The sequence below is a fragment of the Lichenostomus cassidix genome, chromosome 10 (assembly GCF_008360975.1).
Source record: "Lichenostomus cassidix isolate B80296 chromosome 10, HeHo_3.0, whole genome shotgun sequence".
NCBI lineage: Eukaryota > Metazoa > Chordata > Aves > Passeriformes > Meliphagidae > Lichenostomus > Lichenostomus cassidix.
The window spans coordinates 3057203-3072802 of NC_139491.1; the positions used below are offsets into that span (position 1 = coordinate 3057203).

The 15600-nt window shown below is 41.4% G+C and overlaps 1 protein-coding gene across 1 annotated transcript in view; it reads left to right on the plus strand.

Moving 5' to 3' along the window:
* Window positions 1-15600, plus strand: part of CERS3 (ceramide synthase 3) — a 41584-nt gene that overhangs the window by 18021 nt on the left and 7963 nt on the right. The window contains exons 7-12 of the mRNA XM_085070354.1: window positions 2166-2223; window positions 3081-3131; window positions 4044-4136; window positions 4378-4506; window positions 6079-6185; window positions 7478-7634. Coding sequence (XP_084926480.1) covers window positions 2166-2223; window positions 3081-3131; window positions 4044-4136; window positions 4378-4506; window positions 6079-6185; window positions 7478-7634 — 595 coding nt within the window. The remainder of the gene's footprint in view (window positions 1-2165; window positions 2224-3080; window positions 3132-4043; window positions 4137-4377; window positions 4507-6078; window positions 6186-7477; window positions 7635-15600) is intronic.

Below are 15600 nucleotides of genomic sequence, written 5' to 3' on the forward strand. Positions count from 1 at the left end.
TTCTGAATCACAAGGAAAATCTGATGAGCCAGATCTAAACCATACTTAAGCTATTAGTGCTCCCAGTTAAGCAACACTGGGGTTTGGAAAGCCCTTTGCATGAAACCTTCACTGCCTTGTTAAGACTTACCAGCCTTTAACTACCCCTACTAAGTTCTTTTTTGTTATACTCAATTAAAGAGAAAAGATTCCTGAAGTTAAACCAGACAATCCCCTTGCAGAGCTGTTATTCAGTGCTCTCTCTGGTGGCCAGGATCAGAGTTTAAAAGGCACTTGAGTAAAATTTGGTGAATTTGGATGAGTTTTACTTCAGGTTGTATTCACCAAATTCATAAAGAAGCTTGGCTAAATGCAAAATGAGGTAGTGCTCTGGCAGTTTTGCACATATGAGTTCATCTGAAGCGCTATTTATTGCCAAATGTATTCAATGTACATTTGTAGGGCTGGGGACTAATGGCACAGCCTTGTAGGTGCTTTGTGCTTGGATCTGATTCAGAAAACCACTTGCATTTAACAATCAACATGGAATCAATTCTGCCATATCCACTGGACCACTTACACCTCCTTCTTTGGAACGGGAAGCATGAGGGCAGAACCACCCCCTGTGTAAAGTCTGCCCCATGCCACAGAGTTGTGTTTTCTTGGTTAACTCTGAGCCAGGTTTTACTTGTGGGATCCACTCTCCCCTTCCATTTGCTCTCCTAATTTCCACCATGTACCTCTGAATTTTTCCTGCCTGTGCAGTGGGTGTTGTGTAGTGCTGTTTTCAAATCATCTTAGGAAAGATAGTTTAAAGTTGAGAAGAAAAACAGTTGTTTATCCCATGTGTATCAAGTGGCAATTTTATAATTGTTTTCCTGACTTCTTTCTCAGGTGTGAGACACATTATCTTGTCTCATCTCCAACATTCCATGTCCTCATCTTTTGTTTGTTGCTTTTCTCATAAAACACTCTATCAGTCTTTGAACATCTCATTATTTCTCCTGGGATATCAACCTCCAGGGGATGTGGGGCTCAGAAAGGAAGAGCTGCTTTTACCACACAGGTTCTCCTCTTCTCTCCTTTAGCACTTCATTAATGCTTGCCAAAGACCACAATCTCATTTTACACATCTCTCAATCCACTAGCACAGTGTTCCTGTGGTGCTGTCTCCTTTTCAGTGGATTTAGGTTTCCTGGGAGCTGTTTGCTGCTCTCCTCTGGGATATCTCTTGCTCTAGAACAAGTTCTCACCGGGTGTGGGGCCATTGCTGTCCCTGTGGTCACAACCTTCCTTTGCATGTGAAGTCCTGCAGTGTTTTCCCACTCAGCCTGCAGAGCTGCTTAGGGGAAAGGTCAGACTTTTTCCTGCCGAGGGGAAGAGTGGAAAGGAAGGAGTTTTCCATCACCTGTAGAAGTGGGAGTGGGAATGCTTGGGCTGAGGCTGCAGCCACACCCAGTCCCAGGGACAATACCTCCCACACAGGCTCCAGAGTCATTACAGCTGATTGCTGCCTCCAAATCACAGCATCCTGCTCTGTCACCTCAAAGCAGCAGCACACTTCACGGAGATGCACAAGAGCTTTTTCCCTTTGCTGACTTAGCAGGTCGATGGTGCAAACCTGGAAGTTTTATCTGCCTTGCTGGATATCCATTTAATCCACAAAAAGCTTGGATCAGGCTAAATTCTGGCACACCTAGTCAAAGATGAGGTTTATAGTTAATTGAGACCTTGTAGTAAGATGTAAACTAACCCAGTAGTTGTTTACACTTCATAAGGCTTCCCTGTTGTCAGAAATTGGTGTTGAGAGAGATGAAGAGAATGAACCCAGGAAAAGGTTTGTGTTATCAAATGTTAATTTTTAGGGGATTTATTACACTTGCTGTGGTCATTCTCTTGGATCAGTTCAAACCTGGCTGGGAAATTACTGCTGTCATGACAACCAAAATATCTGTATTGTGATAATGTAAAAGAATTTCCCACTTTAGCAATTAGCCAAAGCTTAAATATTAAAATATTAATAATTCAGATACAGTTAATATGTAGAAATCCTTAATGTAGAGTGTGAGGCCACATTTATGTGAAGATTAACTGTGATGTACAATGGTTTGCAGTAATTCTGGCACAGGACAATATCTATACAAAATATAATGCTTTGTTTCTATTTTTTAATTTCAATTTTGCAGCTGGCGATTCTCATTCTATCTGACATCCTCCATTGTTGGATTTATATTTCTGTATGATGTAAGTTAATTTTTTGCAAACTTGATACTCCGTTTTTAACAAAATAATTTCTAGATTTTCTTGAATTCCATTGAAAGTCTCAGTGGTTTCAGTGGCTCTTTGGGTTCAGGTCTCTGGTGTATGTAATCTAGGTGTGATGGGCTGCAATATGCACTGGGATTTAATTTTTAAGTTAACTTTTGACCTTCTATGATAAAGGAATTTATGAGTAATGAGTATTTTTAAGGCGAGCTTGAAGAAGTCACGCAGATGGTTTTACAGCATGCCTTGTTAACACCTACAAATGCATCACATGGCCATGTTTTCCTCAGAGGAGGCCATAAACCTTCTTTTGGCAGCATTTTTGGGGGTCACAGCTATTTATTGAGGTGTTGCTGCTGAGTCAGAAGTTGGGAATAACAGAGAGAGTGGTGCTTGTAACTCCCTGAGCCCTGCCTGGGGTGTCATTAATGCTTCCCCTGAGCAGCGGAACAGATCCCAGTGTCTCTGCTCATCTGGCTCTTCTCCCCAAACACTGTTTATCATCCTCAACCACTGGTGTGTGTGACTGGTAAACACAGCAAATTTAATCACTGTGGCAACGTATCTTGAGTAATTGCAGTAATAAAACACACACCCACTGCTTTGGATGATGAAATTATGAACTGGAACGTTTCAGGTGTCCTGAAAAGAAGCCAAAAAGCTGGGAACAATATAATAAATCTGAGATGTAAGTTCCCTTTAGAAATTGGTGGAGAGCAGTTATCAAGATTACAACTTCTTAGCCTGCTCCACTTAGAGAGAATTTAAGTAGTGAGGATGTTGAGATGATTCTTGTTGCTGAGCTGAGCAGTGTCTGACTGATGTGTCTTCCCCAGAAACCCTGGTTTTACGACATATGGCAGACGTGGGTTGGTTATCCATTTCAGGTGAGCTTTCTTGGCATTGGGCCAGTGGCCTCCAGGCATTCCAGGTATTTCCCCACTGGAAGGGGTAATCCACAGAAGCCTTTTCCCTCCACACAGGCACCACCTAAAGAGGTGTGGCACCAGAGAGCCTTTTTTTCAGGAAGTCCTGCTGACTGTTGCATGACTTCCATGGGATCTGCCTGTGCTGCAACTCCCCCCTCCAGCCAGATCACTGTTGTTTCCACCCACCCCGGGACACCAGTTACTCACTGGAGATGTTATCAGTGCTCCCAGTTTCAGTGCAGAACCCCTGCACTGCTCCAGGCCCCATGGTGCTTCAAGGCACTCTTATTTTAATAACTCTGCCCCATCCCACTGCCTTCTTATTCCTGTTCTAGGCAGGGGCCAGGAACACAAATAATCCTGCCTCCCAGCTGAGTTTTCCCAGCTCCTGCTACACACCTGCCACCTGGGAAATGTATTTACCCAAGGGAGCAACCAAGCTGTGCTCTCCCCTAGGCCAATCCATAGGATTTTAGCATAAATAACTGACATTTCAGTCATGGGATGTGTGAATGTTTATTGTGTTAATTGTTCACCAAAACGGAGAGGATTTATTTGCAGTTGTTTGTAATTAAATGCAGAAGAACTCTGCGTGTAGTTCTCTGACAAAACTATGGAGAAAAAGCATGTTAAAATTCAGAGGTGGGGGAGGAACTGTGGGAATTGAGCGTTTGGGCTGAGCAAAGGTTAAAATACTTGGCTCCCAGACCATCCTTCTTAATGAAGCCCAGGATGAGAATTTGGTTTAGCTTAATTTTTTAAGCAAGACTCAGCAGAGGAGCAGAAGTCAGGAAAGGAAAAAAGAAGTAATCTCACTTGGCCTTTACTTTTTGCTGTTCTCAGAGTTAACTGTGTTTTTCTTCATCACAGACCCTGCTGCCATCCCAGTACTGGTACTACATGGCCGAAATCGGGTTTTACTGGTCTCTCTTATTTACCCTTGGGATTGACGTCAAAAGAAAGGCAAGTCCTTGTGCTTGTTTGTGGCTTGAACTTCTGCTCCCGTGAGAGGGAAAAGGTGTTGGTAAGGAAGAGCAGCGCCTGGATCCGGGATTTGGTGCAGCCGCGTGAGGGCAGCATCGCTCTGCGCCTGGCATCCGCACACATCCTGGATCCCCGGCGTTCGGGGGCTGACAAGTCACCGAGACCCTCCAGGGCTGTACCTCATCGGCTTTACCTTTTTTTTCTCCTCTGTCCTTCCCAGGATTTCAAGGCTCATGTCGTTCATCACCTGGCAGCCATCGGGTTGATGAGTGGCTCTTGGTGCGGCAATTACGTGCGGGTTGGAACTCTGGTGATGTTCGTGCACGACACTGCTGATTTCTGGCTCGAGGTAACTCTGCTCTTCAGCTCTTTTTTTGTTTTTTCTGTCCCGAGTTTTTTGGCTGTTGGGATTTTGGTTTTGGTGGCAGTGACATTTTAATCTTCTTGCCACAAGTTTCACGTGATCCCTTCCTATCCCCACAGAGACACAGCTTTGCAGATTTATAACTTGTAAAATAAAAAAGAGCTTCTAGATCATTTAAGCTGATACTTGGTTACAGAATCCATTATGAGGAAAGAGCAGAAGAGAGCTTCTTCAGTATAGAGCTGGGACTGGAAATAAAGCTTCCTCCCTGGATTATTCTTGTTTCACTGATAAAATTAGACCAGGTTGTTCACAGCATCACAGAATCACTGAGGTTGGAAAAGACCTCTGACATAGAGTCCAACCTGTGTCAGGATCTACTGGCAGAGGAAAAGTTTCTTCCCCTGGACTGAAGGAGAAATCTCTTCTCTGCACTAAATGTCAGTAGAAGTGTTTAAGAAGTGTCCTCCTCTGCACAGAGCCCTGTAGTCACAGAGTTGCTGCTGGGTTTCTTGGAAGACAAACACAGTGTTTCCTTCACTAGAATTATCCTGGCTTTACAAGACCAGATTTGAGAGCACAGTTTCGTCACCTATTTTGGTGGCAGTGCTGGTGTAAGCAGCCCTTGTAGGCTGTTATCTGTCACTGTCTATGGCTTTTGCTGATAATGTATCTTATCGTATCAGAACAACTAATTGTGGGGTTGTGCACTTGGGATAGGTCCAGATTAAACAGATTTTCTTGCTGGTTTACTTTTAATCCTGAACTGCTCTGTGGTCCAATTAACTGTGGCCTCACAAACAGTTGAGTTGACAACTGGTAGGACAGCACTGGGATGGAAACTGCATTGAGTACCACAGTGACTTAATCCAGCCCTGCCCCTCAAAAGAAGAAGGAAAAGAAAAAAAAAAATTAAACTGCTGTTTCAAACTTAGGTTTGGCACCTGCAGCTTTGCTCACACTTGAAAACAGCTGTTTTGCTCAACAGTGCCCAAGGTGATTCCTAACGGAGCACAGAGAGCTGCATGGTTTGTTTAGGGGAGAAGCAGCAATTATAGCCTTTATTAGTGGGACAGAGACCAGCACTGCTCTCCAAAAGGACAAAACAGGAGCTGAATTAGGCCCAGAGGAGGGTCTGGAGTAACAGGCATGTCCCAGAACACCTGTGTGCAAGGAGTCACTGCCACTCCTGAGTGTGCAGGTGTAGCCAGCAGCTTCTCCTGGAATTCAGCCTGTTTGGAATCTGGTAGAAGAATGAGGAATTACCTCTGTTCTAAAGAGCACTTTGTGTTTCCATGACACTTTATATTCTGCTTGGAGAGCTGTTCTGTAGGCCTTTGATGCAGAGTCCTTTCAGTTAAGATGAAAGGAGAAATATAAACAAAGAATCTAGTCTGATGCTGCTTTATTAGGTATCAGTAAAATGATTGCTTTACATGTCAAACTGGGAGGAAATATTCTTCCTGCTTAGGTGGAAGATGAGTCTTTATTTATGAAAATGAAGAATTTATTTCAAAGAATATTTGTAATACATTTGGAGGTTTTTATCCACTGCAGGCAGCCAAAATGTTTAATTATGCTCACTGGGAGAAAACCTGCAACATGCTGTTTATCATCTTTTCCATCGCATTCTTCATCACCAGGATCATCCTGTTCCCCTTCTGGTAAGCAATATTTAATCCAGTCACAGGCTTTTACTTCATTCCTACTCTCCCTGGAAGTTTGGTGTTGGTTGTGATGGAAAAAGGAAAGGAATGGACTGGACTTGAAAATTCTGCCAGCGAGAAAATTGACAAAAATTGTCATTTTCTTTAAAAATTCCTAAGTAAAAATAATTTTAAATTAGCCTCTTGAGCATAAATAAAGGCTTTTAAGTGTTGTTTAACTTGGTTTTGTAAATAGCAGTTAAACACTATGAGCCCTTGCATTTTCAAGGGGATTGAGCTCCTTAGCTGAGAGAAATCATTTTCCCTTTCATTCCACCCCTTCTGCTGTAGCTGCAAAGTCAGAGTCCATGACTGCAGGTAATTTTTTGTAGAACCTTCTTTCTGCTACCCAGTTCTTGGGTAGTGCCTCACATGAGGAGTGCTGAGAGAAGTTAAGGTGAACCAATTAATTTATGAAGTCAGCACAAATAAATCTTCACTTGCTAAATACTTGCGTGCCTTTGGAGTGCTATGATTTAATCTGCTTTGCAGTATCCACATGGGTGCTTAACATGTTTATCTTTTGAAAAGTGTTTAATGTGTTTCACGTTCACAGCTCTAATTTGCCCCTCCCTGCACATGGACAAGCCCTTAGAGACTCAAGCTGGTTAAATTAATAGTTCTGAACATTGATCAACATAAGGCTTTAATTTCCTGTAGTATTTTCTTTCAGAAACGCTGATGTCTTTTGCTTTATTGTTGGGGGTTTTTTTAATTAACTGTATAAGTGATCTGCAATCATTTTGCTTTACTGAGTTTCTTGTTCTTCAGTTCTTGAGCTTGGAAGCAAAACATGATGAGATTAAAGGGACTCAAAAGGCCCAAATAATATAGAAGCAGTGAAGTCTGAAGATGGACAAAACATGTGTTAATTAACGAAAAGCCCTTTTGCAAAGCCTGCAGGATTTTCTCTGGAGTGTGGATCTCAGATTAGAGAGAATTTACACTAAAAAAAGGCATAGACAAGCTCTGAGTTGCACAGTATCTAGACCACACAGAGATGAAGATCTGAAAACCAGGGACTCTTTCTAACCTCACTTAGAATACTTTCATGCCAGACTTGAATTTCTCATCTTCTGAAGTCTGTATTTCAATAGAGATGGATAATCTAGTTAAGGCAGGGCTTGTTAATTAATTTACCATCTTTGCAGAGCTTTTCCTATTGATCAGTTTGTAATGTGAAATTAGAAATAAGTGTAAATAGCATAAAGAAGAGTTCTTGCATCATAACAATGACTTTTATTTTTTAGGATTCTTCGTGCCACACTGTATCAACCTACCTTCTACTCCACAACTCCTGTCATAGCATATTTTTTTTTCAATGGGATGTTATTGACCCTCCAAGGCTTGCATTTATATTGGGGTTACTTAATTTTCAAGATCTTGAAAAGGTTCGTTTTCCTAAAGGTAAGAAATTTTGCTTCTTCAGAAAGATGTGGGAAGTATCAAACAGATGCCAATGCCTCCAATAGGTTTACTTGGGATTTTTTTGTTTTCCTGAACTTTCAAGTCAGTGTTTCTAAGAGGGATCTACAGAGTTTAGGAATGTTCAAATGTGCTTTGTACCTCTCATAGTCACACCTAAGGTCTTGGCTGGAATATAAAAACTTCAGCTAGAACAGGCATTTTTTGCCTTTATTTCATGTTTTGTACCAATAATAAATGAGAAATGAGTTCTCCCAAAAGCTGAAGCCCTAAGATGGTCCAGAACTCCTCAGGAATTCCTGTGTTCCAAGGGAAAGCAGTCCTTTGTCACAACATACCAAAAAAGAAGAGAAGTGAGTGGTGAGAGCTTTGACTGCAATTTTTCTGCAGTATTTGAATGTCTTCAGGTTTGCCTAAATCTGAGGTCAAATAAACTTGACCTTAAGAAAACCATATGAAGCATATCTGGTATTATATTATGACACAATGAAATACTGTGACATTCATCTGGAGCAGAAAAACAGTGCAAGTCTGGTGCTGCATCATCTGCTTTTACCTTGTAGAGAAAACTCATGTGGGAAAAACCTCTGAAGAAAATTGCTATTTATGTCTCCTTTGATTGCCTGAAGTAGTGACATCTTCACAAGGTCTCATGCCATGAAGTGTGCAGTGGGGTGCAATGTAGATAAAATATTGAGCAAAAAGCATTAGAGAAGAACTTTGGAGAATGTCTGTCAGATTTGGCATAAGTATTGACAGGTATATTTTCCTAGTTAAGATGAAATTTAAGTTGTGCTGTTGAAAAATTATATTTCTTTTGAGGCTCAAGAAGCAAAAGCTCAATGGAACTGACTCTGTCTTTTCTCTAAAGCAATTAATGCTGTGAAGCATCTTAAGGAAATAGAAATATTCCTTTCTCCCTGTATTTAATTGTTGTTTGAGTGCTAACAGAAACCATCCTGTAATTATTGGATTTTTGGATCCCGTCAAATCTTACACAAATAGACAGCCTGGGTATCGTAGGGAGACCCAATATCTGCCTTAGAAGTTAAAAACTCAGCCCTTGTTAGATGGCAAACAGCAGCACTGAAGAGACAAATCTGTGTAGGAGATTGTTTGTGTTGCTCTGCCTCTCAAATAAGCTTCTATGCTCCCTTAGACACTGAGAATCTTCTATTTCTTGTGTGTCATTTACCTCTGTTTGACTAATTACTACATTACTTCTGGCCTGACTTATTGAGTGGTAAAGTGCTTTACTTCCTGTTTTCTTGTGTGATTTTGGCCTTGTCTCTGTGCTGTTCTTGTTCTCTGTGCACAACCCCTCTGCTGAATGGAGAGACATCCCTCTGCCTCCCAGCTGAGGAAGAGGAAGGCTTTGGCAGAGCTCTCCATCCACACTGCATGAGGTTCTGAGAGTACAGGGCAAGAAGGGGCTCAGGTGCAGTGGTGAAGAGAAAATTGCCAGGCCAGCTATATAAGGCCACTCTGCTTCTGTGCCTTTGTAAGGGGCAGAAATGCTTTATTTTGAGATAAGAGCTTTGTTGTGTTCGTCACTGCTAAAAAATGGGAAAGCACCAAGCCTGCATCCCTACCACGGACTTTTGATTCCTTATACAGCTCTCTGAGAAGACGGTTTCCAAATAACATTTTTACAGTGGTAGCAGCAGCAGCCTGAGCCCTTTTCAGTCTGGATGACTTCAGCTGGCTTGCATGTGCAGCCTGTTTTCCATAGCAGTGGCAAACTTGGCTGTGAAAGCAGCCAGTGCCTCCAGAGCTGGAAAGGCAACGTTGAAAAGAATGGTGTTGGCAAGGCAGTGTTTTTATACCAACATCTTTGTTATAGACATGCTGCACACAAATAGCTGCTGCTATTTTAGGGAAATACCAGTAGACCATCATCCTGGTGTTAGAAGGGGTTTGTTTCTCTGCCCAAGACTGCCTGTTTTCTGAATGAAAACTTAGCAATTTTTGATATTTTTCTTGAAGCAACAGTTAGCTACTTCAGATGGAAAAATGAAGTCATGGTGGAACTGGGAATAGAGACTTATGTTGTTGTTTAACTGAAGGAAGCTCTGAGCATGGAAGGGTGTAAGGAATTTTTTCAGTGCCCTCTGTGCCTCAATCCATCGTGGAATTTTGGGGTCACTGCAGCATCCAGAGTTGGTGGCTTCTTCCTTGCTGTACTCTTCCCTTTGAGGAGATGGCTTTTGACTGAGACTAGCTAGGCAGAAGCTCTTCATCCCAGATGTCACTTCCCCTCTGCACCAACAGAGGGGACAGTTATCCCCAGTCCTCTGGGATAACGACTCAGCCAACTGACTTGCTTCAGCAAAAAAGAACTTGGACTAAAAATATTGCGTTTTTCCTCCTCCCAAACACTGCAGCAAGAAATACATGAAAAGGAGGGAAAAGGAAAGAAGGGAGATGATCTTCTGCCATCCCTCTGTGTCCTGTTTTGTCAGCCATGGGAGTCTCTGGCACAGGGTCTGGTGGCACAGAGCAGCACTGGTGGTCCCCAGGCTCACGGGATTTGTGCCACCTTTTCCTTGGCACTCTGGGAATGCCCTAACAAGGGGGAATTCACCATCACAAGCTCAGCTGCACTCAGCTACTCCACATTAAGAAGCTTTTATTCTCCTTGACAGTAAACGTGAGGATACAGAATTAAGTTTTTCAAAACGATAATTCTTACCTCTGGAAAATAGAAATGTTCCTTAATTGTCCTTTCTGATATGGCATTTGTGACCCTGTGTGTGAGTTAGGCCGGTAAGAAAGCCCTTCAAGGTCAGACCTGTAGCCATGTACCAGTTCTGCTTTGAGAGGAAGGAGGACATTCTTCAGTGTAATTTCTTTTCAAGTTAGGTCAGGCAATTGTAATGTTAGCTGCTGGCTGCCATCTTGATGTCCAAGGCCTTTTGTTGCTAGGAAACTCCGTGTGTTTCTGTAATATTGTTCAATTACATGGTTAAATTACCCACTTGTATCAAGTTTCAAGCACCACTGAAACATGTCTAGTCATCATGTCTGCACATATGAGAATATTTTAGGAAAATTGAAAAAGCATATAGAGAAGTATGTACATATGCACTGATTTAAAACATCTCGCCAGGAAAATCCCATGGAGATTAAACATTTTATTTCCAAGGTCAGAAAAAGGGAGTGAATGACAGCAGCTTATAGCCACATTATTATGGCAAATTAAGATGTAAAATATATGTTAAACCCATTACACACTGAGTTAAGGTTTTGAGACTACAGTGCTTTAAATCTTGAAAAATATGTGTAAGTTGTAGGAAATGGGCATGATGTCTACATGTCTTGGATACTTCAGGGCTGATGCAAAGTCCATCAGTGGAGGGTAATGGCAGGTTTCTAACAGACTGTAATGTGTCCAGGAATAGGTTTTCCTTCTCTGGTAATTGTTTTGCCACCATCAGACCACCTTCAAGGAAGGCAATGAGCTGCTCACTAATGGCTGCTCTTATTTAGGAGTTGTCAGCAGCACTTTTGTTGGATTCACTGTAGTTCTTTCTTCTTCCTGAAGCAGAAAAGACCTTGCACTGCTGTAGATCAGGATTTTGGACTTGTCACTCTTTAAAAACCTGTGTATGTTCAATATTCCTTTGGCATTTTGTACTTGGTAAGCTTTTTAAAGACTGGTTGGGCGTATCCTTGTCCATGGTTTGTTCATTCCTTATTTGGCCCAAATTCCCAAGGAAACAGTGAGAGTTAGTGTTCAGAGAATGACTAAAAACAGAGTAGGGGAAACTGAAAATGATAAGAAAGTACTATTTTGGGTTGAAATGAGAGCTGTGAAGCACTTGTAATGATACTTCTGCTGTTCCCAGCCATCATTTTTCTATTGCAGCATTTTTCCTGTTACTTTTTTTTATGCTTGATCTGCTTGCATCAAACAAACTGAAATTCATTGAGAATCAGCATATTCAGTGAGAAGTTTTTCCCTTCAGAAAAATGTCATACTACAGGAGTTAAACAGAGGACAGGGTTTATTTCCTACCCTAGAAGCACATAAGGTTTTTTTGTTTTACTGGTGTATTTTGTTAGGCCTGTGCTGCCCAGTGGCTGTTGGGGTGCTGGTAAAACAGTCCTAGAGGTTCACTTGCCTTAATTCCAAGGGGTTGTTTTAAAAGCAGCAATATATTTTAGAGGATGATGATAACCTAGTGAGTTAATCCAGTGCCCATTGATGACCTGCTGTGGAGTTTGAGTTTTCTGAGTGGAGGGTTAGCACAAACACAAGACAGGTTGCACTAGATTAGTAGGGATTGCCTTTTCTCCATTTTCAAGGAAAACAGGTTGTGGAGAAGTTGAATGTGTTGGTTCTCAACAGATGAATATTTGAGCAGATTTTCTCATGAGGATAGCTTATTAGGGGAACAAAATAGGACAAATGAAAGCTTTTCCTCTTAGACATGAAAACCAGTCAATCTGGGAGCCTTCCCAGTTGGTTAAAATTCTTGCCCTTGGGACATGAGCTATTTAATAGCCTGGAGATGGGAGTTAGCCAGCCAGGTCAGCAGCATTGAGGCTTGTGCCCTAGTAAAGGGAAATTGCTTCCTGTTATGACTTTCTTTCATCTGCATATTTCCCATTCTGCTCCAGCAATCTAGTTGAGCCCAAAGTCTGCTACGTGTCTCACTTGATGCTGCCAAATTCATCCAATTCATCAAGGGAGGGGGGTGGGAGGCAGGAGGCAGGCAGAAGCAGCAAAAAAGAGTATGAAGTTTGCTGGTTGGTATTTACAGTGATAGGCAAGGAGGAGAGAAGATGGGGGAGTCTGGAGTCAAGGCTGACCCCAGCAATGGATATTGACAATATCAGCCCAGTAGAGCCTGTGAGTGAGGAAAAGCCACCAGTTCTTCTTCACTGTGCCAGTCCAAGAGCACTCTTTGGTCTCTGGGGTCTCAACCAGTTTTCTTGGCACAGGGAGCTAAAAGGCAGATTTCTATTTAAATCTTTACATTCACTCCAGATTCTGAAAGGGGTCAGTGGCTGAGCAGTGACTTCCAGGGAGGTGTGTTACATGTGCTTAGTGTACTGTGTGTTGTATCATACACTAACATATACTTCTCAGGTTTCAAACAGCAACTATGTTCTTTGCTGGATTTTTTTTTTTATTATATTTTTATAAAGTCTGTTTAGAATGCCCGTAATTCCACAACACTTTTCACTTGAATATTATATAAAAATCAGGTAAAGCCTAGAAAATCCAGGTTAAAGGCTGTTGTGACCATTGTGGAGGAATGAACTAATGAGAAACTGCAGAAAATAATTTGTGAGCCTTTGATTGTAATAGCTGGGTGGTGAAGGTATGCTGGGTTGTGAGCACTGGGCAAAGTACCCTTCCACAGCCCTACTGTGCACACACAGGACTGTGCAGGAGCAGCCTCAGTCCTCTGGCCAGAGCCCAACAAACTGGGGGTGTGGATGGTCCCTTTGCCTGTCTCACATTGGCTGTGCCATAAACAGCTCTGATGTGCTGCAATAAAATCTGCTCTTCCCAAAGTCGCCGAGTTTGACTTCAGTAGGAGCTGCAGCTGACCACTGCCTCTAAGAATAGAACCCCAGGCCTCCATGCAATGCTGAAGCTTCCTGGCCTGGCCATTCCCATGGTGTTGATCCAAGGCCAGGCTCTCAGCTGGTAGGAATGAGTGTGGCTCAGTGGGATTGTGTCAGTTTTCACCAGCAATGGATCTGGCCAAACAAGCACCCCCACCCCTGTCTGCATGTTCCCTGGCACAAGGCAACTCCACTTCTAGTAAATCCCTGATCCAAATAATTCTTTTGATGTGCAAGTTCCTAATTCAGAGAAAAGACAAGTGTTGGTAAAGTTTTTGCTCTAAAATTAATTGCTTTACCTTGCTGTTCACAGAAGGGCATTTGCTGACAGATTTTCTGGCTTCTCATTTTAACTGCTTGTATCTTTTAATTTTCTAGCAGGATCTTTATGAAATGTTCCATTTCTTGTTGGTTTTATATATATACCTATATAAAATTATATATATATGTAATAGTGTGCATATGTATTTATTTTTTCAATTGCCAAAAATCAATTCACAGAGCAAACCCTAAGCCTTTACAGAACTTTTGATGCCTTCATTTACTATTTTTAATATATTCTGCAGAGGTCTGAATTGAGACTTTGTTATGAGGTGAATAATTCTTATACTTTCAGAGGGAGTTACTGAACTGCAATCTGGTGAATCGATTTTTAAAAAGATTGAAATAAAGCTAGTTAATGATAGGTTAATATCAATTGAGAAAGAAAGTTGTACTGTTGTGTATTTAAAGAAAATATTTCCCTAGGAGAACCTAGGAGTGCTCTATAATCACCATCACCTGGCAAGAAGGGAGGAAATCCTTAAAAGGAGCAGTTGGGTGCTACTTGAAGTATTCTATATCCAACTTTATCAGGGTGTTTACAAAGACTGTATGGAAATGGGTTTAGGTATTGTGATATGAATGTAAGAAAAAGCATTATTTATAAGGTATGTGATTGAAAATTAGATTGAACAAATGTTTAAGTATGGATACAAAGTTGAGATGCACCACAACAAGAATGGAATGATCTTCTAAGGATGTAAATAGAGAAATGTCCCTGTTGGACAGAAGTGCCTGTCACATACCTGTGCTTTGTGGTCCCAGCTTAGTCCACAGTGCTGCAAGGCTTCTGTAGGAATATTCTTTAGCAGCTGTGTTGTTTCAAAACATTAATTAAGTGCAGTATCATACCTCACTGAGAACAGCACAAGTGTCTGATCAGCTGTTTTGTAGCCAAAACAGCATTTCTGAGGAGTAAAAGTGCATGTTCTGATAAAAGTTCATACCACTGAACTCCTTGGCTTAACGCGAGTTCTGTCCTAGGGTAAAAAAAGTTCACTATAGAGAACAGCATCAAATGCCTATTATATTGTTCTTTGTTTCTTTGCCAACTGTGGATTTAAAATTGGAATAATTCAAAAAGCAGTGGGACATTATGACTCACTCGGTACCTCCTGGGCTTTTGACATTATCGTAAAGCCCCATAGCCGCGGTGCGAGGTTTAGTCAGTGCATTTCAATAACTCAGCCAGCAGACTCGGCTGAAACCACAGAGAACCTGATTAGCTGTAAACAATGACTTAGTTCTTCAGAGCAGGCAGGGCATTAGAGCTCCAGTTCCAGGTGTGCTGTGCTGAGTGACACCACCAGTGAGGATTTCTTGGGGTTAAATTTATCCTGTCAGTCAAAATGGGGCACATGGTCTAGTAGCAGCATCTAGTTTTATAAGGCTGTTCTCTTCAATAATTGTGGAATTAGTGTAACTTTTAATTTTTTTACAAGTCTTGAGTTTCCTCTGAAAACTCAGTGGAAAGTTTGGGGAATGGGTATAACATAGAAGAGGGAGATTGAATAAGAGGAGTTTTTGCCACAAGATGTCCAATACAATTAATTTAGAAAATCTGCATCTTCATTTAAAAACTGAAGAAAGCAGAGTCCAACTGTGCATCTTCCACGGAAGATAAACATTATTTATGTTGCCTAGTGTGTATGAGCTGAAAAGGGAAATATATTTTCCAATAAAATCTTCCAGGCTGGAAATACAGAACAGTTTGCTTGAATCCAAATGTATATTGCTTAGTCTCAATAGGAAAGTAAAGATTTATTAAGTCATATGTCAGCTGAGTTGAATTATTGATGTTGAATTCAACATGTTGAACTCAGATTCATCAACTTTATAGTATTATTTGTTAGAAAAGTACCCCCTTCTATCTATTTGGACTGACTTTTTATTATCTCTCTTGTTTATTATCTCTTTTATTTGAGGCAGTGGTTGCTGACCTGACTAATAGCTTTCATCTTTGTACTTCAAGCTGTTTCCATATGTGCAGGTGCTGTGGAATTTACTGTCTTTACATTGAAACATCAAGATCTAGTCAATGTGTTTG